Source organism: Odocoileus virginianus, chromosome 3 (genome assembly GCF_023699985.2).
Source record: "Odocoileus virginianus isolate 20LAN1187 ecotype Illinois chromosome 3, Ovbor_1.2, whole genome shotgun sequence".
Lineage (NCBI taxonomy): Eukaryota > Metazoa > Chordata > Mammalia > Artiodactyla > Cervidae > Odocoileus > Odocoileus virginianus.
Window position 1 is genome coordinate 10,549,988 of NC_069676.1, and position 24,113 is coordinate 10,574,100.

The 24,113-nt window shown below is 55.4% G+C and overlaps 3 protein-coding genes across 6 annotated transcripts in view; 2 read left to right on the forward strand and 1 right to left on the reverse strand.

The window, feature by feature from the left end:
• The first annotated feature begins 67 nt into the window (after positions 1-67).
• Positions 68-10,754, forward strand: KLF1 (KLF transcription factor 1). 2 transcript variants are annotated; one of them, XM_070463362.1, is made up of 5 exons: positions 68-574; positions 3,514-3,925; positions 6,655-6,861; positions 7,515-8,355; positions 10,099-10,754. In XM_070463362.1, the coding sequence occupies exons 3-5, from the start codon at positions 6,775-6,777 to the stop codon at positions 10,272-10,274; spliced, it is 1,104 nt and encodes a 367-aa protein (XP_070319463.1). In that variant the 5' UTR covers positions 68-574; positions 3,514-3,925; positions 6,655-6,774; the 3' UTR covers positions 10,275-10,754. The 2 variants fall into 2 exon arrangements, with proteins under 2 accessions (XP_070319463.1, XP_020742791.2); XM_020887132.2 differs by having other exon boundaries at positions 68-327.
• A 1,029-nt stretch (positions 10,755-11,783) lies between these two features.
• Positions 11,784-14,385, forward strand: DNASE2 (deoxyribonuclease 2, lysosomal). Of its 2 annotated transcripts, XM_020887131.2 has the most exons (6): positions 11,784-12,167; positions 12,282-12,462; positions 12,554-12,632; positions 12,968-13,132; positions 13,224-13,421; positions 13,845-14,385. In XM_020887131.2, the coding sequence occupies exons 1-6, from the start codon at positions 12,073-12,075 to the stop codon at positions 14,249-14,251; spliced, it is 1,125 nt and encodes a 374-aa protein (XP_020742790.1). In that variant the 5' UTR covers positions 11,784-12,072; the 3' UTR covers positions 14,252-14,385. The 2 variants fall into 2 exon arrangements, with proteins under 2 accessions (XP_020742790.1, XP_070319450.1); XM_070463349.1 differs by lacking the exon at positions 12,968-13,132.
• A 259-nt stretch (positions 14,386-14,644) lies between these two features.
• The window catches only part of MAST1 (microtubule associated serine/threonine kinase 1), a 28,852-nt gene continuing 19,383 nt past the window's right edge, over positions 14,645-24,113 (reverse strand). For both annotated transcript variants that reach the window (XM_070463315.1, XM_020887104.2), the window contains 14 exons: positions 22,538-22,676; positions 22,282-22,414; positions 21,976-22,141; positions 21,769-21,870; positions 21,234-21,356; positions 20,614-20,723; positions 19,349-19,527; positions 19,024-19,271; positions 18,480-18,680; positions 18,063-18,292; positions 17,583-17,705; positions 17,318-17,454; positions 16,096-16,283; positions 14,645-15,998 (listed from right to left, as the gene is read on the reverse strand). In XM_070463315.1, coding sequence (XP_070319416.1) covers positions 14,728-15,998; positions 16,096-16,283; positions 17,318-17,454; positions 17,583-17,705; positions 18,063-18,292; positions 18,480-18,680; positions 19,024-19,271; positions 19,349-19,527; positions 20,614-20,723; positions 21,234-21,356; positions 21,769-21,870; positions 21,976-22,141; positions 22,282-22,414; positions 22,538-22,676 — 3,350 coding nt within the window. In that variant the 3' untranslated portion in view covers positions 14,645-14,727. The remainder of the gene's footprint in view (positions 15,999-16,095; positions 16,284-17,317; positions 17,455-17,582; positions 17,706-18,062; positions 18,293-18,479; positions 18,681-19,023; positions 19,272-19,348; positions 19,528-20,613; positions 20,724-21,233; positions 21,357-21,768; positions 21,871-21,975; positions 22,142-22,281; positions 22,415-22,537; positions 22,677-24,113) is intronic.

Here is a 24,113-nt window from a genome sequence, read left to right on the forward strand (position 1 = left end):
TCTTTCACGTCTCTGCCTTTTAAAGGGGCCACGGCAGCCTTGCAGATGGAAGCGGGCGCGTCTAGCCTAGATACCTTAACCCCCTTTAAGGAGCGGAAGTACCGGTATGGGGGCGGAAGGCGAGCGGGTCAATCCGATTGGCCCGCTGTATTCCTGCTCTGATTGGCCCTAGGAGGGGGCTCGGCCCACTCTTGGTTGGTCAGTTGTAGGGGGCGAGTGCCGAGAGATTCTGGAGTTAAAACGGGTAGCTGAGGCTCGAGAAAATGAGTACTAGAAATCACCAGCCCAGATCTCGAGGTGTCCTTTAATGGGGTTCTGTGAGAGGAGGTAGGCTCAGGTGGACGATCTCAGCCCAAACTGTCTGCCAGTTTGTGCCAGGAAGCTTGTGCGTGCGTGCTAAGTCGCTTCAGTTGTTTCCGACTCTGTGAGACCCTATGGACTGTAGCCCGCCAGGCTTCTTTGTCCATGGGGATTCTCCAGGCAAGAATACTGGAGTGGGTTGCTATGCCCTCCTCCAGGGAATCTTCTCAACCCAGGGATCGAACCCGAGTCTCTTTGACTCCTGCATTGGCAGGTTGGTTCTTTACCACTAGCGCCACCTGGGAAGCCCTACTATAAGTGATTTCCTATCCTTTGTGATTCTGTGCAGTTGATTGAGCCTATGTGACTATGAGTCTGTATGTGAGTGGAGCTGACTGTTTCTGTGACATTGTGGGCTGTTGACTATGGGCAGTTGTGTGTCTGTCTGTGACTGTGTCTGTGTGGCTGAATGTCTTTGTGGTTTCTTGTCTAATTGTAAGCTTACATAATGGTATTCTGTGTAATCACGTGTCTGTGTGGTACTATGTGCATGACTGTTTTGATGGCTTTCTTTGTAAATACGGCTGTTATATTCGGGAGAATGTGACTAGATATTTGTGTGTGTGCATGTGGGATTGTCTATATGTATATGTGTCACTGTGATTTTGTTTCTGTGTTGTGTTTGTGAGCTTGAGTGTCTGCCTGAGTGAGTGGCTATGCTTACCTAGATCACTTTTATGAGCATACATGTGGTGTGCTTTTGAATCTGGATGCATCGCGCTTGACCATCTCTGTCTGAAAGCTACTCACCTACTATGACCTGTCCATTTTCCAGCTGTGGAAAGTGAGGTCCGGAAAGCAGAATGGTCTTGCTTAAGATCAAAATAGACCAAGTGCAGGGGCTTCCCTGATAGCTCAGTGGCAAAGAATCCACCTGCCAATGCAGGAGATACAGGTTCCATCTCTGGTCCAGGAAGACCCCACATTCTGCAGAGCAACTAGGCCCCGCACACGCCACAACTATTGAGCTTGTGCTCTAGAGTCCAGGGAACCACAACTACGGAGCATATACACCACAACTACTGAAGCCAGCACACTCTAGAACCCGTGCTCCTCAACAGGAGAAGCCACCACAATGAGAAGCCTACACACAACAAAGAATAGCCCTACTCACTGCAACTAGAGAAAAGCCCACACAGCAATGAAGACCCAGCACAGCCAAAATTAAATAAACAAAATTGTATTTTTCTTTTATCTTTTTATTTTCAAAGCATCAGTGAAGAGAAAGGCAGAGGGGGATAGAGAGGAGAAGGAAGTGCTCAGCTGTGTCTGACTCTTTGTGATCCCTATGGACTGTAGCCCACCAGACTCCTCTGTCCATGGAATTTTCCAGGCAAGAATACTGGAGTGGGTTGCTATTTCCTATTCCATAAAATTATATTTTTAAAAAATGGACCAGGTGCAGAACAAGGACCAGGCCCGGGATCCTGTCTTCCTGCTTCCCAGGACAGGCCCTCCCCTGCCCACCTAGGAACACCCCTTCCCACATGTCTGTGTGTAGAATGCTGTGTCTCACACATTTTCTCTGACTATGATGGGAGTAACTGAGACTGTGTCTGAATCTGATCACTAGCCTGCATATCCCCAAGGGGCTTGGGTGTATCTGGCCCTTCTAATATCCATGATTTGAACCCTCCTCCCCACTCAGTAGGGAGTCCATCATCACCCTGCAATGTCTGGGATTCTGCATAGCTCTTATTCTTTTGGACATCCCTCCTCCTGGAGCCAGTGGCCTTCCTCCTTCTATCCTGTTCTTTCACTAATGCTCCCTGCCCTGGGGTCATTGTGAGCACTGGAGTTCTCTGACGCACAGGGGATGTAGAGGGTGATGACAGCACGCACACTAGGAAGCCCAAATCTACACTTAGGCCTTGTCACCCTGGGAAGTCTGTCATCTGTACTGGCTACATGCTCCCAGAGGCCTGGTACTCCCACCCTGGACCCTCACCCTTTTGCCTCACCTTCCAGAGCCAAACATGCCTGTTAGTCCCTTATCCTAAATCAAGGAGATGTCTTCTCAAGAGGGATTGCTTTCCTCTCCAGGAAACCACTCTAATTTCAACCATTTTGTTTGAATAAAGTGAAATTCACATAACATAAAAAGAATTTTTTTTTTCCTGCAGCTGCACCACATAGTTTGCAGAATCTTTGTTCCCTGACCAGGCATTGAACCAGGACCACAGCAGTGAAAGTGCCAAGTCCTAATCACTGGAGCCAGGGAGTCCTCTAAAATGAACCATTTAAAGTGTACAATTCAGGAGAAGGAAATGGCAACCTACTCCAGTATTCTTGCCTGGAAAAGTCCATGGACAGAGGAGCCTGGCGGGCTGCAGTCTGTGGGGTTACGTGACTGAGCATGTGTGCACAAGGGTGGAGGGAGATGGGTTGTAGCAATAAAGTGGTAGAACTAATAAATAAATAAATAAATAAAGTGTACAATTCAGACTTCCCTGGTGGTCCAGTGGTTAAGAATCCACCTGTCAATGTATGGGACAAGGGTTCAATTCCTGGTCTGGGAAGATCCCATACGCCATAGAGCAATTAAACCCGTGAACCACAACTACTGCGCCTGCAAGCTTTACAGCCTGTGCTCTGCAACAAGAGAAGCCACTGCAATGAGAAACCCTCGCACCAAAGGTAGAGAGTAGCCCCCACTTGCTGCAACTAGCAAAAGCCTGAGTGCAGCAAGGAAGACCCAGAGCAGTCAAAAAAAAGTGCACAATTCAGTGGCTTTTAGTATGTTCATTGTGTTGTGCAACCACCACCTTTATATAGTTCCAGAACCCTTCCATCACCCCCAAAAGGAGACCTTGTACCCACTAAGCAGTCACTCCCCACTTCCTTCTCCCCCCAGCCCTTGGCAACCACTCATCTGTTTCTATGGATATGCTTACTCTGGATATTTCATATAAGTGGAATTATATAACGTGACCTCTTAACTGTCTTCTTTAACATAGCATGCTTTTGAGGATCATCCATCTTGTAATATGTATTAGCACTTCATTACTTTTCTGGCTGAATAATATTCCATTGCACAGATGGGCCACTTTTTGTTTATCCATCTGCTCATTAATGGACATTTGGATTGTTTCCACCTTTTGGTGGTTGTAACTAATGCTACTCTGAACCCTACTGTACAATTATTTGTTCCAGGGCATGAGTGCGTGGGAAGATGCTTCAGTCACGTCTGACTCTGTGTGACCCTGTGAACTAAAACCTGCTAGGCTCTTCTGTCCATGGGATTCTCCAGAATACTGGAGTAGGTTGTCATGGAGTTCTCCAGGGGATCTTCCCAACCCAGGGATCGAATCTACATCTCTTATGTCTCCTACATTGGCAGGTGAGTTCTTTGCCAGTAGCACCACCTGGGAAGCCCACTTGTTCCAGTACCTGTTCTCAATTCTTTTAGGTATGTACCTTGGAGTTAAATTTCTGCCTCATATGGTAACTCTCCTGGAGGAGGGCATGGCAACCCACTCAAGTATTCTTGCCTGGAGAATCCCACAAGCAGAGGAGCCTGGCGTGCTGCAGTCCATTGGGGTCGCACAGAGTCGGACACAACTGAGTGAGTGAGCAGCAGCATGGTAACATGTTGAACTTTTTCAAGACTCATGAAACTGTTTTCTACAGTAGCTGCATCATTTTGCGTTTCCACCAACAATGTACAATGGTTCCAGTTTTCCTGCATCCCCACCAATACTTATTTTTCTTTTTTAAAAAATAGCCATAGGGACTTCCCTACTGCTCCTGTGACTAAGACTTTGCATTCCCAAGGCAGACGACTGGAGTCAGATATCTGGTCGGGGAACTAGATCCCACATGCCATAACTAAAGATCCCACATGCTGCAACTGAAGACCTGGGGTAGCCAAATAAATAAAGAAATACAAATAAATATTAAATAACCATCCTAGTGGGTTTGTCCAGCTGGCTTTTACATTATTTTTTTTTTTGTCCACCCACCACTCTTGGGATTTGAAAATCTTTTTATTTGTTTATTTGGCTGGTTCCATCTTAGTTGCTATACACAGAATCTTCATTGCATCATGTGGGATTTTTTGTTTCAGTGCATGGACTCTCTAGTTGTCACACACAGGCTCAGCAGTTGTGAAACAAGCCTTAGTTGCCCCAAAGCATGTGAGATCCTAGTTCCCCAACCAGGGATCAAACCCATGTACCCTGAATTGCAAGGCAGCTTCTAAACCACTGGACCACCTTGTTGTACATGATAAATTTTTTTGCCTTTTTTGTGATGCATTTGTGGTGCACAAACTCTGGTTGTGTGTCTGTGGGTGTGATGTGTCTATGTCTGGGTGAGGTTGTACACCTTTCACCATCAGGGTGTTTGATTCCATGTTAGTGTGGTTGTCTGTGTTTGGGTGTGCCCCCTGCATTGGGCATTAGTAATTATGTAATTGTGTGACTAAATAATCATATACTGTATCAGAGACAGGTGACTGTGACTACTTAAGATTGTTGTGGGTGATTGTCTGCACCTGATGTATAACAGTGTGCCTGACTGTATCAGAAGTGTTTATGAAAGGTTGCGTGGATGTGTTTTTTAATACTTTTATTTATTTAGTCTGTACTGTCTTTGTTGCTGTGCCAGCTTTTCTCTAGATGCAGGGAGCAGGGGCTACTCTCTAGTTGCAGAGCGCGGGCTTCTTGTTGCGGTAGCGTCTCCTGTTTGGAGTACGGGCTCTAGGGTGCTTGGGCTTCAGCAGTTGTGGCTCTTGGGCTCTAGAGCACAAGTTCAATAGTTGTGGTGCATGTTAGTTGCTCCACAGCATGGGGGATCTCACCTGTGTCTCCTGCTTTGGCAGGTGGGTTCTTTACCACTGAGCCACCAGGGAAACCCTTGTAGATGTGTTTTACACTTTTGCGTCTGAGGCTTCATCTGTGTTTGATGGGGTTGTGTGGCAGCATCTTCTCTAGTTCTGTAACAGTATATCCAGGGATCTCCATGGATCTGTTTGGTTGTGGCAAAACCGAGTGTGTGATTATGTGTGATTTGAGTAATTGTGTGTCATTGTCAGCACCCGATCATGAATTCTATGTCTGAGGCAGTGTATGACTATAATGTTGTGTAACAGTGTAGTAGATGGTTGTCTCTGCACCTGGGAATTGTATGTTTGTTCATAGTCTCTGTGATGCACAGACATACAATTATCAGAGCAGGGACTTATATGGGGTGTGTGACTTAGGGACCAGGAATTTGTGTCATTATACAATTGCACAATGTGTATGTGCGACTATGAACTATATATCTGTGTCATCACCTGGAATCCCTGGGCACCATGGTGGAGGTCTCTGGTACAGAACCTAGATCTCTCCCCACTGTGGGGTAGAAAGTGAAAGTTGCTCAGTCATGTCTGACTCTTTGCAACCCCATGGACTATATAGTCCATGGAATTCTCCAGGCCAGAATACTGGAGTGGGTAGCCTTTCCCTTCTCCAGGGGATCTTCCCAACCCAGGGATCAAACCCAGGTCTCCCACACTGCAGGCAGATTTTTCACCAGCTGAGCCACAAGGGAGCAGCAATCGGGTCACCTCCTGATCAAGTACTTCCTATGGCCTGATGCAACAGTCCCATCCCACCCAGGCGAGCAGGCGGCCTCCTCGTCCCAAGGCCCCATCTGGAGCAGTTGTAGTTGCACCAGCCTCAGCCTCCCCACACCCCCTGCATGTCGCCTAGGGTGGGGGTGGGGCTGTCCATGGTAGACAGTGACCACTGATTGGTAGGGGCCTCTCCTGCCACTGGGCTCAGACCTGGGGAGTTCATAACCCAGGAAACTGAAAACCAAGTTAATCCCCAGCCCCCGGCCCTTCCACTCACCAGGGACAGAGCCTTGGCTGTTCTGGGCCCCCACCTGATAGCAGCCTCCAACGTCTGGGGAGTCTGATAATGCTTGGCTTGGCAGGGAGTTCATGCCAAGTCCCGCCATCAGCATGGTGGCTGCTGTTTATGGGGAAGGGGAGAGCTGCAAGGCCCTGGTCAGGGGCAAGGGGGTCTTGAAGCTCCTTCCCAGAATCCCCATTGTGCCCGTCACCTCTTCTCCAGGAAGGTAGCTGAGAACAGGCCCCCAAGTTTCTCCTTCTTTGGGAACACAGTGCCTCACTCTGCCCAACCCCGGAACCCCCATCTCCTGAACCCCCATCCCCTGAACCCTTAGACCCTGAACATCTGATTGGCTTCGCATACAGGCTCAGCTTCAGGACTCAGCCCCGAACAGGCCTGGGTGAAGTCTGTTCCCCAGAAACGGTGACCCCCGCCTTCGCCTGTCCCTTATCAGGGGCCGCAGCCAATCAGCTGAGGGCAGAGAGGAGCCCTCCAAGGGGCCATCAGAGCCTCAGAGCCCACGAGGCCGCCAAGGGAGAGGAGGCCTGAGCCCCAGGGTGGGCACCAGCCAGCCATGGCTGCAGCGGAGACCGCCTTGCCCTCCATCAGCACGCTGACCGCCCTGGGCCCCTTCTCGGACACACAAGAAGACATCCTCAAGGTGGGGTCAGGTGGGGGTCTAGGTGGGCCGGCAGGGCTTCTGGGCCCTGGCCACAGAACTGGGGGACCGGGTCTGCATCTTGTCCTGGAATTCACATCTTGCCCAGCTTAGGACCGGGAGTCCTCAGTGCAGGCTAGGGGTCTGAACTTGGTCTAAGGTCCTATTTCTGTCCTGGAAGACAGGCTGGGAACAGAACAACGCAGGGATCTAGGCTCAGTGAGACACCCCCAGATATGAGGGAAATGACAGCTGTGGCTAGGGGACACCCAGGAATTAATCTTGTTAGGGGACCTGGAAGGGGAGGAAGATTCTTGTGGGAAACTGAGGCAAGGCTGAGCCTCCCCCAGCCTTCCATTCTTGGTTCTGCCAACCCTTCCCCCATGGCTGAGCGTGGCAGGAGACTCTAGATAATATAAGCCTTATCTCCTGTCTCCAGCCTGACCCGATAGACCGTCTCTGGAGCTGGGGGTGCTGAGGGGGGAGACGGACAAGTGTGAGGGAGTGGGACAGACTGACATGAGAGAAAAGCAAACAAGACCCCTTTACTGAGGCTCTGGCCAGCCTGCCCCCATCAGGGCATCCGGCCCCCACCGTCTATGGGCAGGATACCTTGGTGTCCACTGAAGCTCCATGTTACTGGCTCCTTCCCCCAGTGGTGGCGCTCTGAAGACGTGCAGGACTTGGGCCCGGGCCCCCCCGACCATACTGGGCCACCCCTCCACGTGAGACCTGAGCTGGAGGACGCGCCTGGGGAGGACGAAGATGATGACAGGGACGCAGCTACCCCCTGGGACCTGGATCTCCTTCTCACCAACTTCCCGTGCCCAGAGCCCGGCGGCGCGCCCCAGACCTGCGTGCCTCAGGCTTGTGCTCTGGCGCCCGGCGAGGGCTCCGGAGCTCAATTCCCACCGCCGCCTGAGACTCTGGGCGCGTATGCGGGCGGCCCGGGGCTGGTGGCTGGGCTCTTGGGCCCTGAGGAGCACCTGGGCTGGGCGCGCCCGGCCCCACGAACCCCGGCTCCCGATACCTTTGTGGGCCCATCCCTGATCCCGACCCCCGAGCCCAAAGCGCTGCCGTTGCAGCCGTTGTACCCGGGACCGGGCGCGGGTTCCTCCGGCAGCTACTTCCCGAGGACGGGTCTTTCAGTGCCTGCAGCGCCGGGCGCCCCCTACGGGCTGCTGTCCGGGTACCCCGCGCTGTACCCGATGCCGCAGTACCAAGGGCATTTCCAGCTCTTCCGCGGGCTCCAGGCGCCGGCACCCGGTCCCGCCTCGCCCCACTCCTTCCTGAGTTGTCTAGGGCCCGGGACGACGGGTGCAGGACTCGGAGGGACTACAGGAGACCCAGGAGGGACCGCGGAGGCCGCGCCATCCAAGCGCAGCCGGCGATCGTGGGCACGCAAGAGGCAGGCTGCGCACACGTGCACGCACCCGGGGTGCGGCAAAAGCTACACCAAAAGCTCCCACCTGAAGGCGCACCTACGCACGCACACAGGTGAGGGGGCGGGCCCCGGTGCAGGGGCGGGGCTGGGCGGGGCCTTGGGAGCTGGGAGCTGTCGAGGAGCTGGAAACTGGAGCAAGGGGAGGAGCTAAAGCAAATTCTCGGAGCAAAGGGCTACGCCGAGGGAGCTGGGGTGCTTGGAACATCAGGAGCAGGCCGAAGAGCAGAGGGGAAGGCGGGTGGGGACAGAGAGAGAACCCGGAAAACATTTCAGGGAACCAACGGCTAAGTCCTGGACCAAGGAAGTGCCGAAAAGCAGAGAACCCGGCAAGCTGTGTAGGGGCGGGGCTAGAGGAGGCACCGCGGGAGAGAAAGCCGGAATACCAAGGGCGGGGCCAAAGACGCAGGGTTCAGGTTTGGGGCAAGTGGGAGTAAGGGGTTCAGGGGCCGCCGTGCTCAGATGTGTCCGACTCTTTGCCACCCCATGGACTGTACTCTGTGTGTGTGTGGGGGGGGGGTGGGGGGGGTCTCCCGGATCCAGGAATCGAACTCGCCTTTCCTGCGTCTCCTGCATCGGCAGGCGGATTCTTTACCACTGCGCCACCTGGGGCTCGGTTGGTAAAGAATCTGCCTGCCGATGCAGGAGACCCGGGTTGGATCCGTGGCTCGGGAAGATCCCCTGGAGAAGGAAATGGCAACCCACTCCAATACTCCTGCCTGGAGAATTCCATGGACAGAGGAGCTGGGCAAGCTGCAGTCCAGGGGACCGCAAAGACAAAAAGTGTGCGACTAACTCACTTTTCACCTGGGAGCCTTTCAGGGGCCATAGCCAGGAATATAAAGAGGGAGCGGCTTGGCCAGACTGTAGGGGGCGTGCTGGAGCTCAGGAGGGTTAGTTTGAGGGACCCAGATGCAGAGGCAGTTCCTGGAGTAGGAAGATAAATAGCTGGAAACGGAGGAGGGTGGGCACAGGAGGAAAAGCCGGGGACCCAAGGAGCCAAAGGAGGGCGGGGACATGGAATAGACGGCCAGGAGGAGGAGGAAGGAGGCCTGTGCCTAGGGGGATGGGGCCACGTGTACAGACCTGTCCAGGACGGTAGGCAGGAGGGGCCAAGTCTAGCAGAGGGAAAAAGTAATCACCCGGGACAGGGCATGGGACACCAAATGGATTTCGGGGCTCAAGGATCAAGGCCAACAACAGGATTGAACAGCAGCTGGAGGGTCCCCTGGTACAGTAAAGAGCCTGGAACACAGGGAGCAGTGCCAAAGGACAAAAACTGGGAGGGCATTAGTATGCGGCGGCAGGACGTGAGGACACAGGAAGCAGGGCCAGCCGCATAGACAGCGCGACTTGTGCCCCGGGAATGAAAAGGCGCCTGGCGCCAGCAGGTACAGAAGAGGCACAGAAGGTCGCGGATGTCGGTTCTGGGTGTAGATTCAGGCTGTCCTCGAGAGTGAAAGCCTCCTTAAATTTCACGATCTTGGCGCCTCACCTGCCTCACCCTAGGCGCTAGTGGTAAAGAACCCGCATGCCAATGCAGGAGACATAAGAGACTCGGGTTCAATCCCTGGATGGGGAAGATTCCCTGGAGGAGGGCATGGCAACCCACTCCAGTATTCTTGCCTGGAGTATCCCATGGACAGAGGAACCTGGCGGGCTACAGTCCATGGGGTCTCAAAGAGTCCGACACAACTGAAGCGACTTAGCATGCACGCAGTCCCCGTCTAGGCTAGGAGGGAAGACCCTGGGACCAAGTGTGGTGGACACTGGCGTTCAAGGCTTCCTCATCTCCACAGGGGAGAAGCCATACGCCTGCACGTGGGACGGCTGTGGCTGGCGGTTCGCGCGCTCCGACGAGCTGACCCGTCACTACCGAAAACACACAGGACAGCGCCCCTTCCGCTGCCAGCTCTGTTCACGTGCGTTTTCGCGCTCCGATCATCTGGCCTTGCACATGAAGCGTCATCTTTGAGCCCCGCCTCTGGCACTTGGACCTTCCTGGGGACTGGGGTTGGAACAAGAGTGGATCCACGCAGGGTGGTTTTCCCTCGGATGAATCCTCATCTGGACTCTAGGCCCCACAGATGTAGCAAAAGATCAAGGACTGGCCCATAGACGTACCCGGGAGAGCCTCCAACATAAGTTCCCACAGGTCCTCGGCCACAGACAGCCACGATCATGTAGACCCAGCAAGACACACCTCCAAATAAACGGACTCAAATGGATAGTCAGATACTTCTGACAAAGAGACAGACTCTCAGAGAGCTGGACCATCAAACCAGCTCACAGGTGACCCTAGACAGTGAGAGGGTGAGGCATCCCAGAGACCCTGATTCTAGAAGAACACTTCACACTGTGACACCTGAAACTCCACATAGAGGCTGGCATTGCTGTGAATGGTTATGGGTCCTGTAAAAATGCCCCTCCCAGATAAAACTTATGTTGGCCTGAATTTGTGGATTTTGGCTGTGGTGGTTGGGAAGAAGCCGTAACCCCAGAGCTGATATTGCGGGGCCATACACATGCGACTTAGCGATTGAACAACACACATTTACACACTTATCTCCTAAAACCGGGCAACCTTCCTTGGGCACTGACTGCCTTGCAGCCCCCCCTTCCCCCACCCCAAGGTCAGGCTACATTGTCCTTGCTTCCTGCCTTAAAGCCCAGGGACATTCACAGGGACCTTCTTTTCTACTTAAGAATCTTCTTCCTCCACTAAGAATCCTAAGGGAACTCCCTGGTGCTCCAGTGGTTAGGACTCTGTGCTTCCACTGCAGGGGGCACGGATTCGATCTCTGGGGAATTAAGATCCCATATGCCCCGTGGAGTGGCCAAAATAAATAATTTTTTTTAAAAGGAATCTTCACCTCGGTCCCAGAGCCCCAGCATCTTTCACCTTACCATGATCCAAAGTGACCCCTTGGCTAGTTCGTGTACGGTGGCGGAGTGAGGGTGGGGGGACATGCAGAATGAAAACGGGGAAGACCAACAGCACAAGCTCTCTTTAAAGGAGCAAAAGTCACACTAAGTGGACCTCAGGCTGTAAGGCAGGAAAGGATAAAGTCCAAAATTGCCTCTGACCGATAAACCGGGGAAGGAGCACCGTTAAGTAAGAGTGTTCATTGGGATTAGCCGGTAATGGGTTCGCTCAGATGGTAAAGAATTCGCCTGCAATGCGGGAAACCTGGGCTCAATCCTTGCGTTCGATCCCTGGAGCAGGACATGGCATCCCACTCCAGTATTCTTGCCTGGAGAATCCCCATGGACAGAGGAGCCTGGCAGACTACAGTCCACCGGGTCTCAAAGAATCAGACACGACTGATCGACTAAGCTAGCACACAACAGCCTGAATTGAAAGAGACGGAGGCAGGGCCTAGCAGAAGGACGTGAGCTGTGGTTGGCCAGGAGCAGAGTCGGAGGCGGACTCTGGAAACACGCTGGAGAGGGCGTGTCTGAGCCGAGCCAGAGGGTGGAGCCTATCAGGGACTAGTCGGCCGGAAGCAGGAGGAGGTCCCAGGCTAGCCGGATCGGGGGCTGACTTAGATGGGTGTGACGGCCGGAAAGAAAGTCCAGCCCCTGGGAGGATCCTTGACTGCCTTTTAAAATCTCTGCTTCTCACCCCGCGGGCGGGGTCTCCATCTTCTTGAAGTCTGGGGTTGGGTTCCCAGGCAGATTTGGGGAAGTGAAAGTCATCAGGGGCGGGCCTGTCCCAACTCGTGACCCCGCGCCTTGCCCTCTTGACACAGATTTTTCTAGACCCCAGCTGTATGGCCATGCTGAGCTCGCTGCTATTGACCGCGCTGCTCTGGGTCCCTGCAGGAACCCTGACCTGCTACGGGGACTCGGGGCACCCTGTGGACTGGTGAGTGCGCGGGCGCCCACTATTCCTCAGAGCCGCACTGGGGCTTGCTGCACTCCTAGGAGAAAACAGGTTCCTTCCCTTCTTCCTCCACTCTGTCCATCCCCCAACCTATAGGTTCGTCGTTTACAAGCTGCCGGCCCACACAGGATCAGGAGATGCGACGCAGAACGGCCTGCGGTACAAGTACTTTGACGAAGACTCAGAGGACTGGCGCGACGGCGTGGGGTTCATCAACAGCACCACCGGGGCCGTGGGCCGCAGCCTGCTGCCGCTGTACCGAAGCAACAACAGCCAGGTGATGACGCCTCCGGCCGAACCTGGGGTGGGACTCTAGGGTGGGCTTGACCTGAGGGAAGCTTCACGTTGCCCCTCTCCATCTTCCCCAGCTCGCTTTTGTGCTCTACAATGACCAACCGCCTAAATCCAGCGAGTCTAAGGACTCTTCCAGTCGTGGGCACACGAAGGGTGAGGCCACATTGGGGGCTGGGGGAGGGTTCTGGTTTCCCTATGCATCTTCTTCAGCTCATTCCTGGCCTGCCTGGGGCTGAGGGTGAGCTGCTCTGCCAGGCCCTGGATATCTGTTTCCGTATCTTAAGTCAACGTGGTCCTTCCTCTGAACTAAAAGAACTGATGGCTGTGGAAGCTGAGCTCGGCAGTGGTCCTGACATTCATTGCCCACTGCCCGCTGGTCCTGCAGTCCGGGCCCCCTACAAACAGAGTGTTCCTGGTTGCACGTGTGCTTGTTGTGTGCGATGTCTCAAGCAGTCTCCTCCCCCCATCAACTCCAATTTCTGGTTCAGGTGTGCTGCTCCTGGACCAAGAAGGGGGCTTCTGGTTGATCCACAGCGTTCCGAACTTCCCTCCGCATGCCTCCTCTGCTGCGTACAGCTGGCCGCCTGGTGCCCAAAAATACGGGCAGACCCTGATCTGTGTATCTTTTCCTCTTGCCCAGTTCCTGGATATCAGTGAGTGAAGACAGGGAGGCAGGGTGAGTCCCTGATTCCCAGATCGGAATCTTAGAACAGTCCCTCATTTTCTTCTCCCCATGTCCTCCAGGCAAACAGCTGACCTATACCTACCCGCTGGTGTATGACCACAGGCTGGAAGGGGACTTCGCCCAGAAATTCCCCTACCTGGAGGAGGTAGTCGAGGGCCATCACGTTCGCCAGGGACCGTGGAACAGCAGTGTAACACTCACATCAAAGAAAGGAGCCACATTCCAGAGCTTTGCCAAATTTGGAAACTTTGGAGACGGTGAGGCCTGAGATTGATGTTTGGAGAACTCTTTCTCTGCAGAGGGGCTGTCTGGTGTGTCCATGGCTATGGGCAGGTCATGGGTAGGGATTGGGACACATCTAAGTCATAATCACATGCAAGGTAAACAACCAACATACCTGTGTTCAGGTATTGGTTTCTGGCTGTGTGATACATGATTTAATCAGGGCCTCAACTTACCTGTCTGAAAAATGGGAATAGTAATGGTATCTACTTGAAAGGGCTGCTGTGTGCAAAGTGATACATATAAAGCATTTCATAAGGGCTATTACTCTTAATGTTATAATCCTCCAGATCGCCAGGAATTGACAACTGAGGAAACAGCTCAGAGAGGGGAAGTGGCCTAGGGAATCCCTAGCATTGATCCTGACCCTGTCCATGTCCTCTTTCCATCTTCTGCAGACCTGTACTCTGGCTGGCTGGCGGAAGCCCTTGGCAGTACCCTGCAGGTCCAATTCTGGCAAAGATCTCCCGGTATCCTGCCCTCCAACTGCTCTGGGGCCCAGCATGTATATGATGTGACTCAGACAGCCTTCCCTGGGCCAGCTGGGCCAGCCTTCAATGCCACAGAAGACCACTCCAAGTGGTGTGTAACCCCAAAAGGGCCCTGGGCCTGTGTGGGTGACATGAATCGGAACCAAAGAGAGGAGCACCGGGGTGGGGGCACTCTGTGTGCCCAGATGCTCTGGAAGGCCTTCAAGCCTCTGGTGAAGGCCTGGGAGCCCTGTAAAAAGAAGAGCAGGGTCTTCTCTCTAGGAAGCCCAGCAGGACATATAAGAGCTAAGGTTCAGGGGCCAATGTGGACTTGAGTTTGAATCTATTTTGTCCCGTCCTATTTGTTTGGCCTTAATCATGTGCCTTAATCTGTGACTCAGTCTACTCATCTGTACAATGGGAATCATTTTAACACCATACTCAGAATTGCTGAGTAATTGTTGAGAAATTGGTAAATGAGACTATTCATCTTTCTTCAGCTGGATAATGGGACTCTGAACAGCATTGCAGCTTGCTCAGGGTCTGGGGCAGCTGGCACATAGGTGAGACACAGAATAGGACCCCAAGTAAGGGTCCACCCAAGACCTAACTCCCCTCTTTATGGTAACTAGGACTGGAGGAAGTTTCACCCCTTAACAAGCACACAGGCAAGGGGGTGGAAACAGGATGTCCTGCCTTGCTAGGGGAGGAGGGGAGCTCCAGAAAGCTCACACAGCAGGGGCGCACTTTATTTATATGTGTACATATGTATACAGGCGGCTGTACAGTGCGGGGCCAGCGGCTCCCACTGCTATGGGCCTGGGGGCGTGGGGCAGGGCGCCCCTTTTTTGGTCGGGCCTGCTGAGGGCACAGCTTCAGCAGGGCACCGAGAGGTCGGCCCCACCTCAGGCCTGGTCGGGCCCGGCAGGGAAGCAGGTGGGGCTGGGGGTCCGGCACTGCTGGGCACATTTTTTGTTGGGGCTTGGGAGGGGGTCTGGGGGTCTGGGGAGAGCTTGGGAGAGGCAGGTTTGGAACGAGGCCCGCTCAGCGTGGTCCGCTCCTCCACCACCTCCAGCACCCAGCGCTCCCGGCCCCGGAGGGCCTCAGGTGGGGGAGGCGCCAGGGGTGCAGATTCGGGCAATGCCTTGGAGTCCGCACTCGGGGTATGCACACTCGGGGGCTGAGACACCTCAGCTTTCACCCCAGGCCGAACGGGCTCTACGACAATGGGCACCGGGGGCGTGCCTGCTTCACCGGAGCTGCTGCGCCGGCCGGTCTCGTGTTCCTGCACCGGGCTCAGCGCGGACTTGGCCACGGCCCTGGCCGTCCCGCCTGTACCGTCCTCGGTCTGCACGCTCTGGTGTCGCGCGCCGCTGGCGTCCCGCTCCAGAGTCCGACCCCCAGGGGTCGTCGCGCGGGGCGGGGTGCAGGCCTCGGCGCCACCCGGGGACTCTTTCTCCTTACTTGATGCCAGCGGCCTGGGGGCACCCTCGGGCAGCAGCGGGTCCGCACCCAGGCTCAGGGGCGACTCCTGGCGGCCCAGGCGGCGGACGGCGACCTGCCGGGGCGCGCCGGGGCCCTCGATAGGGGGCGTCTCGCCGTCCGACTCTGCGAGGCTATGCAGCGCTAGCTCGCCGTGGAAGTCCTTGCGGAAATCCGGGTGGCCCACCTCGAGGCTGTGTTTGCGCAGCGCGCCCTTCTTGTCGGCGCCCAGCGAGGCTCCCAGCTTCTCTGCCGACTGCACCCGTTTGAGGAGCGGCGAGCGCGGGGGCTCGGCACTCTTCGGGCGCGGGCGCACCACCGGCGGCGACGAGTGCAGCTTGGCCGGGAAGCTCTGCGTGGTGTGCGAGCTGCCCACCGTGTGGCCCGGCAGCGGCGGCGGCGACGCCTGTGTTGGGGACGGTGTGTGCGCCAGCGGCGACAGCGGGATGTTGCCTGCCGACTTGCAGCGCGCAGAGCGGTACTGGCGGTGCAGCTTCGGCGACAGGCCGTGCAGCGTGCTGGGCCGGATGTGGTGCGACGCTGACGACGCCGGCGAGTTTGGCGTGCTCGAGGCGGGCGAGCTACTCTGGGACGAGGCGCCTGCGGGCGGGCGAGAGAGGGCAAAGAAGTGGGTGGGCGCCGCCAGGCACTGCCCCGCGCGCACAAGCCGCCCGCCCCGCGCAGGCGCAGGGTCTACCTAGGTAGGCGGAGTCGGGCGTGGAGCGGTAGCTGTGGGTGGGGGAGCGAGCCGGCAGGCCGTGCGTGGGCGAGCCGGGCAGGCTGTCGCTGGACGACAGCGAGCGGTTCAACGACGACAGCGAGCGGCTAGTGTGCAGCAGGTTCGACTGCTTCGTGATCTTGCGGAAGAGGGAGCTGCGCTTCTTGCTAGAGGACAAGGAGGGAACCAGCTTCCCTGGACCAGACTCTAGAGCTCCCAGCTCTTCCCACTTCAGGGCCTCAAGGCACCTCCTGGAACCACCCACCCTGTCCCACTTGGCTCCTCCCACCTGGCCTGCCCATTGCTTTTTGACCACTCACAGTCCAAGCTAGAAACATCCTTCCAAACAGAACCTATTCTGGCCCCGTCCGCCTTTCTAGCCCCTCCCTCTCCTTACCCACCTATCAGGGCAGGAAGAATAGCACTGGCCTCAGCCTGACGCATCTCTCTCCAATCCCCACTCACTCTTTGTCCAGGCCAAACCCGCTGATCAAAACAGAAAACTCTCCTGGCTCCACCCACGTCTCCTAACTCTGTATTATTTGTAAGGGAAGAAATTATTTCTACTGGCCTGGTATGCTCCTCCCAGGTAGAAATCTCTTCTCCTGGCCCCTCCCAGTCTCTTAAATGCATCCAGAAAAGCAGGGTCATCTCGACGGTGCCCTCTTGGTCCATATCCGCTGGCTCTGCTCTACTCCCAAAGTTTTGGAGCTTGGCACGTCTTCATTTCCCAAAACTCCTCCCACTTTCTCAGCCCCTCCTTCTCCTTCCTCTCATTATTGCTCTTCACTCGGTGGCCCCCAGGTGGCGCGAGTGGTAAAGAGCCCGCCTGCCAATGCAGGAGACGTAAGAGACTGGTGTTCTCGTTAAGTCTTCCAGATCCCTGGGTTGGGAAGATCCCCTGGAGAAGGGCATGGCAACCAACTCCAGTATTCTTGCCTAGCGAATCCCATGGACAGAGGAGCCTGGCGGGCTACAGTCCATAGGGTCCCAAAGAGTCAGACACGACTGAAGCGACTTAGCACACACACATAGTGGCCCCGGCCACCTTTCCTGTGCACAACTTACATTCCTGTGAATATGCCTTCTCCTGTCTTGTCCTATACCTATCCCACATAAGCCCTGGCCATTGCTCAAAAACTGGAATGCTCCAGAGGGCCTGCTGGTCATAGCCCCACCCACTGCACTTGGCCCCACCCACCTCTCCTGACCCTCCTTGGCTGAGGGCCGCTTGTTTCTCCGAGCCATTTTGGCCTTGTAGCTGCTGCGCCGTGCAGGGCCGATACGGATGGAGGTATTTTCGAAGGGCGTTGTGGTAACGGCCACTTTATTGCCACTCTGGGGTTATAAAGGGGGAAAGTTCTCTGCTGGAGGCTGTTCTGGCAACTCCAGCTCCCCGGGACCCCCCCTCACCCTTCACTCCCTTCCACTCCCCTGACAGTTCGCTTTTCCCCCCAAAGACTCACCTTAAGGATCAGCTCAACGACCTCAGGATGTACCATGCCATGCACCGGCTCCCCGTTCACGTGGGTGATGAGGTCCCCGGCACAGAGCCCTGCCTCCTGGGCTGGGCCCCCCTCCTCCACGTGCTGGGGACAGGGCACCCCATAGGGGCAGGATTAACAGGACTGGTAACAAGGAAGTCTCCCTAAGCTTCTGTTCCAGACACCTAACTCTGTAGGCACAGTAATCATAACACCAAGCGAAAGAGCAATCTTTCTCGCCAGTTTACAAATGAAGAAACTGAGAGTCAGAGAGGAAAGTGACGGGGTGCGGGGGTGTCATGGAGGAGTCTCATTCAGGCTGCCTAGTTCCAGAGTTTGAGCTGTCCCTCATCCCTTGGAGCGGGGGCGGCTGGGGTGGGTGTGGGGTGCTGGCGGGGGGCTGGGTGGAATTCTCTCTCCCCACCCCCACCATAGAATACAGTCTCATCCATGACTGCTCACCCAGACAATGTGGTGTACACTGTAGACATCTGAATCACCCATGTAGACGCGGATGGCACGCAGTGTGAAGCCATACTTCTTGCCCGAGCGTTGGATGGTGATGGGGGAGCGAAGCCCACTGACAGCCGGCGAGTAGTCCCGGCTGGGTGAGGAGTCCCGTGAGGATGGGTTGGAGGAGAGAGAGCGCGGGGACATGGGGCTTGCCAAAGGTGAGCTCCCATGGGGGTCCACTGCAGACACAGACCCGTGGTCAGAGGTCAGGGCAGACAGACACGGCCCTCCCTGTGTCTGCTCCTCCCTCCTCCCAAGTGAAAGTCCCGGGGCTCTCATTGGCCCATCCCAGAGCAAATCACCGTGGACCGGGAAAACGCACCAATGGGGGCAGCCCATCCCCTGCCAGGTTGGACCCAGCGTCACCTGCAGGGATCATGACAGACAAGGCAGTGGCCGAGGCTGACTTGATGACTTTGCCCCCGGTTCGAGAAGGCCGCTTCTCTACCGCGGGATCTCCTGACAGCTGCTGGTGCCGCGCGCGGCGTAGAACCAAGTCATTGGTAGCTCTGGGGCCTGATGGGTCCCCATCCTTAGAGGGTGGGCAGAGGTCGCCTGGGCGGTCAGCTGCAACAGAGCAGGTGGGTTAGGGAGTCAGTCCAAGGGCATAGCCCTCTTAAATGGTGTTCCCTCTGCATGAAATGCTCTTCCCACCTCTCTCCCTCGCTGGATTGTGAATTTCATAAGAGCAGGTACCCTATACATCTGGAACAGCTCCTGACACAGAGAAGTGCTTAAACACATTTGTTGACTGACTGAGCATGGAATAGGGGTCTTTCTCATGTTGATGAGAATCCCAGGTTGGAGTGTAAAGAGTATAGGAGAACTTGCATAAGCAGTAACCACGCTCATTGAACGCTCATACATGGCCCCTGGGGAATTGGGGAAGGCGACAAGAGGGGGCACTTACTAGCCTCCGAGTCCCCGGCGCTGGGGGTTCCATCTCCTGGAGGTGTCTCTTTGGCGGCCCGCGCATCCAGCGAGCCTGGGGGGTCGGAGCTGGGCCGGGGAGGCCTGCGCAACCGAGCCTCATCCTCTTCCTCTTGGGGGGTGCTGAAGCGGCTAGGCTCCAGGAGCGCCGAGAAACGGCGGCGGGCGCCCAGCGGGGGACTGGCCTCCCCCTCCAAGAAGCTGGCCTCAGATGCCGAGAAGCGCTTGCTGAGCAAAGAGGGCATTGTCAGAGGAGTTACTCCCCTTCGGGCCCCGCCCCCAAACCCAGCTCTGCCCTTGCTCACATCTCCGGGGAGCCCCCTCTCCAGGTCTTCTCGCGCAGGGTCAGGCCACCCAGGCCCTCCCGCTTGCTGGTCACCTTCTCCTCTGGGCCCTTGGCGCTCGGCTCCCTCTTGCTGGTCCCCGCTGCCGCCACGGGGGTCTTGGGCTCGTGCTGCGACAGCTGCTCCATACTGCTATACACCTGCAAGTGGCAGTGGAGGGAAGTCCAGCCTCCAGGTTCTGCCTTCCCTCCTGAACCAGTGAACTTCCCGCTACTGTTGTTCGGTCGCTCAGCCGTGTCCAAGTATTTGCGACCCCATGGACTGCAGCACGCTAGGCTTCCCTGTCCTTCACTGTCTCCTGAGTTTGCTCAGACTCATGTTCACTGAGTCGATGATGCCAACCAACCATCTCATTCTCTACCTCGCTACTGTAGCCTGACAAACTAAGCTCCATCCTAGTAAAGTTGGGTCCTGCCCATTCCTGGACTGAGCCCGACCACCCACAATTCTTCAGCTCTGGCCCCACCCCACGAAATGAGGCGGTGACATATTCTAGATCCCGCCCTGCCCAAGCCGTAAAGAATCTCACCTCTCCAAGTCTCATCCAGTTATGCGCACCCTCTCCCAAGCAAGGTTGTGTACCCCCCTACATTGTATGTGTGCTCAGTCAGACTCTTTGTGGCCCCCTCTACTTGCTGTTCCTCACAATGAAATAGTGCCCAGCCTCGCCACGGCCTAGCTCCGCCCTCCCTGCTCAATCTCTCCATTCCCAGGTCCTGACCCCGCCCGGTCCAGATTAGCCGCTCTTCCTGTCGGTCATTTCCATACTGTTAGGTTCCCATTAGATTCCACTCAATGCCGAAGGCATCTTCCCTGGTAGCTCAGACGGTAAAGCGTCTGCCTATAATGCGGGAGACCAGAAGATCTCCTGGAGAAGGAACCCACTCCAGTACTCTTGCCTGGAAAATCCCATGGGCGGAGGAACCTGGAAGGCTACAGTCCATGGGGTCGCAAAGAGTCGGACACGACTGAGCGCCTTCACTCACTTCAACGTCAAAGGCCACTTCCAAGACTATTCTGCTTCCCCCCACCCCACCCTCTCTGCCATTAGTCACTCTGATCTCACTCCCTCAGTAAATTCTCTAGTCTGAGACCTTAGGTCTGTGTGCCTGCTCCCCACAGCCTCCTGAGCCCCTGCCCACTTCAAGCCCACCTCCATTCCCTACCTCAACACCTGCCCCGCCTCCCCCGGACTCGCCCCACCACTACCTCCCAGTTTGGCCCACCTTGCTGAAGCGCGGGGAGCAGGAGGAGAACTGGCGGATCTCCACAGGCTCCTCCTCCGTGGTGTCGTCCTCGTCGTAGGAGTTCACGTGGTGATACCTGTCTGAGCGGGCTGGGGTGGAGGTGTGGACAGTGACCGCGGGCACGTCCACTCCTCAAATCACACCCCCGCGAAAGTCAGGTCTAGGTCCTACAAGCCTGGCCACGCACGCCCCTTCTCCTTACCAGTAACTGATTCAGACCCCGCCCCCACGCTGAGTCCCAGTCCCACTTTCTCCAAGGCTACATGTAGCCCCGCCTCCATAAAGCCACACCCCCAGACTCCACCTATGGTGCTCACCACCCTGGCTCTGCCTCCGCCAGCCCAGCGCCAGCCTAGTTCTGGGTCCTAGCACCGCCTCGTAATCCAGGCTCACTCCCAGTTTTAGAATTTACTCCGGTCCAGCTCCACCCCTACCCCAACCTCCTTTCTTCTCTGAGCCCCGCCCCTCTGTCAAGCCACGCCCCCGGGACGACCTCAGCCCTCTTCTCTGTTCTAGCCGACTAGTCTACCCAACTGGGTTCCAGCCGAGGTCATACCCAAGGGCCCCCTCAAAGGATTCCACCCGCTGTCCCCGCTCACTGTCGAAGTAGCTGGTGTCATCTTCGGACTCCAGATGGGGGATGAACTCGGCCTTCTGCCTCAGCAATCCTGTCCAATCCAGGTCTCGAAAGAAACTGTGCTGCTTCACCTCAAAGGCACCGCCTGGGGAGGAAGGAGTGGGCTCGATCAGGGAAGGAATTTAAGTGACAGCTATGGCTAGCCCAGGCTTCACTGGTGACTCAGACTGTAAAGAATCTGCCTGCAATGCAGGAGACCCAGGTTCAATCCCTGAATCGGGAAGATCTCCTGGAGAAGGGCATGGCTGCCCACTCCAGTACTCTTGCCTGGAGAATTCCATGAACAGAGGAGCCTGATGGGCTACAGTCCATGGGGTCGCAAAGAGTCGGACATGACTGTACAGCTAACACTTAGGGCTAGCCCGGTAGCCCAGCAGCCCAGCTTACCCATTTTCCCACCCAGGGACACAGAGCTGGAAGCCCTGCTCCGGACAACAGACACCACTACCCACCCACACCTGCCCCAACTCATATTCTCTGCACAGCAGACCCCCTACCTGCACCTAGACGGATCAAGGGATTAGTCTGCAGGAGGCTAGATATCAGGTGCTGGGCATCCGTGGGTAGGGCCTCCTCCCCTTCGGGCCACAGGATGTCATCTGCAGAGCAAGGTGTTGGGGGGGGGGGTTCGCCTTTAGGTCCATGAGGCCTTGGGCCCTCCCTCGTTTCCCTGCACCCTGCCTGCCCACCGCGGAGGCACGCACCACTGATGACCTGTCCAAAGAGCTCTTCGGGAGTGTCTCCAAAGAAGGGCACACAGCCCACCAGGAACTCGTAGAGAATGATGCCCATGGCCCACCAGTCCACCGGCTTGCCGTATCCCTGACGCAGGATGACCTCGGGTGCGATGTACTCTGGGGTCCCACACACCTGGGGGCAGGTGGTCAGCCCATGCCCTGGCCACAGGAGGGGCCTCCTGGGGGAGCAGCGCCCCCCCTTGCCAGGCCCAGGGCCCACACAGTCCTGCCGGGTCACTCCACCCGTGGAGACCCCCACTCCCGCACACACACCTGTTTGTCCAGGAACTCCCGGGCATCCTTCTCGATGTGGCCTTCATAGAGGTTGGTGGTGAGGCTCATGAGCCCCATCTTGGAGAGGCCAAAATCCGTGAGTTTGATGTGCCCCATGGAGGTGATAAGGAGGCTGCAGAAGCAAACTGGGGTCTTAGAGCTGAGGACCATCCTCCTCACTCCTGGCCCTTCTGTGTCAGGGCTCCCCCGACCCCCGAGGGACAGGGAAGGAGTGATGGCGAAGGTCAAGGCTCACTTGTCAGGCTTGAGGTCGCGGTGCACGATGCCGTAGTTATGCAAGTACTCCAGCGCCAGCACTGTCTCAGCAAAGTACATGCGGGCCATCTCCACAGGCAGTGCCCCAATGTTCTTCAGCAGGGTGGCGCAGTCCCCCCCTGAGGGTGAAGGAATAGATGCATGTGAAGAGGGAGGCAACCCTGGCCCAGAGTTGAGCACTCAGCAGGCAGCATAGCACCAAGTTCTCATCTCACATGGCCCCCATTTTACAGCTAAGGAAAACAGGCTCAGAGAGGGGCCTCCCTCTCCCCAGCCTGCCCTCTGCCAGGCTTCTCTTGTCGTCTTAGCCATCCTCCAAAGTCAGCATAATCAGTTGATTTTACACAGGAAGGGATTGGTTTACACCCAACCCTAGAGAGAGGTTGGGTCAGGCAGGGAGTTGATGGTGGAGGTAAAGTTTGGTTGGGACTGAAGCTGCCTGCTTATGAACTGAGTCTGGGAGAATGGACCCTGGTTTGGAGTCTGAACCTTGAGGGTCTGAGATTTTAAAATATAAATTACTTTCCCCCACCAGATGTACTGTAAGCAGTATTCATATTTTAGTCTCCCTCAGCTTCCATTTCTCCTTTTTGTCACAAGGGTCAGATTTCCTTCCAGGTTTAGCTGCTGGGTCAGCATGTAACCCAAGTTCAGTCAATGACTTTTCCCTCTTTTTTCACAAAGATTGCTAAGCTCATAGGATGTAAACTGGGATCTGTTGGATGGTAACCTCACTATATCATGGCCTGTTTCATTTTATTTATTTTTGGCCATGCCATGTGGCTTGTGAGATCTTAGTTCCCCCAGCAGGGACAGAGCCCGTGCCGCTTGCAGTAGAAGTATGAAGTCCTAACCATGGATGACCAGGGAATGCCCTATCAGCCCTGTTTAGTGGGAAGTCCACACATGGGAGAATAGACCCAAGAGATGGACAGATTACTAATGACATAATTTGAGCACCTAGATAAAGCCATTCCTGAAGTTGACATTTTTTTAAACCACAAGTTGATAAATTTCTCTCTTTCCTAATTTTCCCTGAAGCTAGATTTATCTCAGTGTCAGAAACTGATTAATCAGACTTTCTGAGAGTGGGCCCAGAAATCTGAATCTGGCCATAACCCCAGATAATCCCTACACACATTATGCAGAAAACAGAGTGTCCATGGCCTCATTGAGCTCTATGTCCCTCGTTGCCATCCTCACTATATGAAACAACCTTTTCTCTTTTAGCTTATTTTTCTTGTTTATTGCATGTCTATACAGTTTTATTGTATGTTTCATTGTATGTCTATTCCCTCCATGAGGGAAAGGTGTGTCCGTCCAAGTCTCCACTGTGTCATCAGCAAAGCATGTGACATGAAGGAGATGATGACGGGATATCTGTTGAGTGACTTAATGGTCAATTAAGACTTGGAGGTGGCACAGCTGTAGCCCTGTGAGATCATGTGTATAACCTAGTACTTCTGTGTTTGGAAGATGGATGGACTAATATTTGGGATGGTTACATAAACAGATGAAAAACATATATATTGGTGATTGGATGGATGGTAAAGGGA

What these genes read in the sequence shown, in the direction of transcription:
- DNASE2 (XM_020887131.2), top strand. Translation starts at nt 12,073, where the DNA reads ATGGCCATGCTGAGCTCGCTGCTATTGACCGCGCTGCTCTGGGTCCCT. An exon ending in TGCCCAGTTCCTGGATATCA is followed by an intron (nt 13,133 to 13,223) that starts GTGAGTGAAGAC and finishes CATGTCCTCCAG; the next exon opens with GCAAACAGCTGACCTATACC. An exon ending in ATTTGGAAACTTTGGAGACG is followed by an intron (nt 13,422 to 13,844) that starts GTGAGGCCTGAG and finishes CATCTTCTGCAG; the next exon opens with ACCTGTACTCTGGCTGGCTG.
- KLF1 (XM_070463362.1), top strand. Translation starts at nt 6,775, where the DNA reads ATGGCTGCAGCGGAGACCGCCTTGCCCTCCATCAGCACGCTGACCGCC. An exon ending in CACAAGAAGACATCCTCAAG is followed by an intron (nt 6,862 to 7,514) that starts GTGGGGTCAGGT and finishes TCCTTCCCCCAG; the next exon opens with TGGTGGCGCTCTGAAGACGT. An exon ending in GCACCTACGCACGCACACAG is followed by an intron (nt 8,356 to 10,098) that starts GTGAGGGGGCGG and finishes TCATCTCCACAG; the next exon opens with GGGAGAAGCCATACGCCTGC.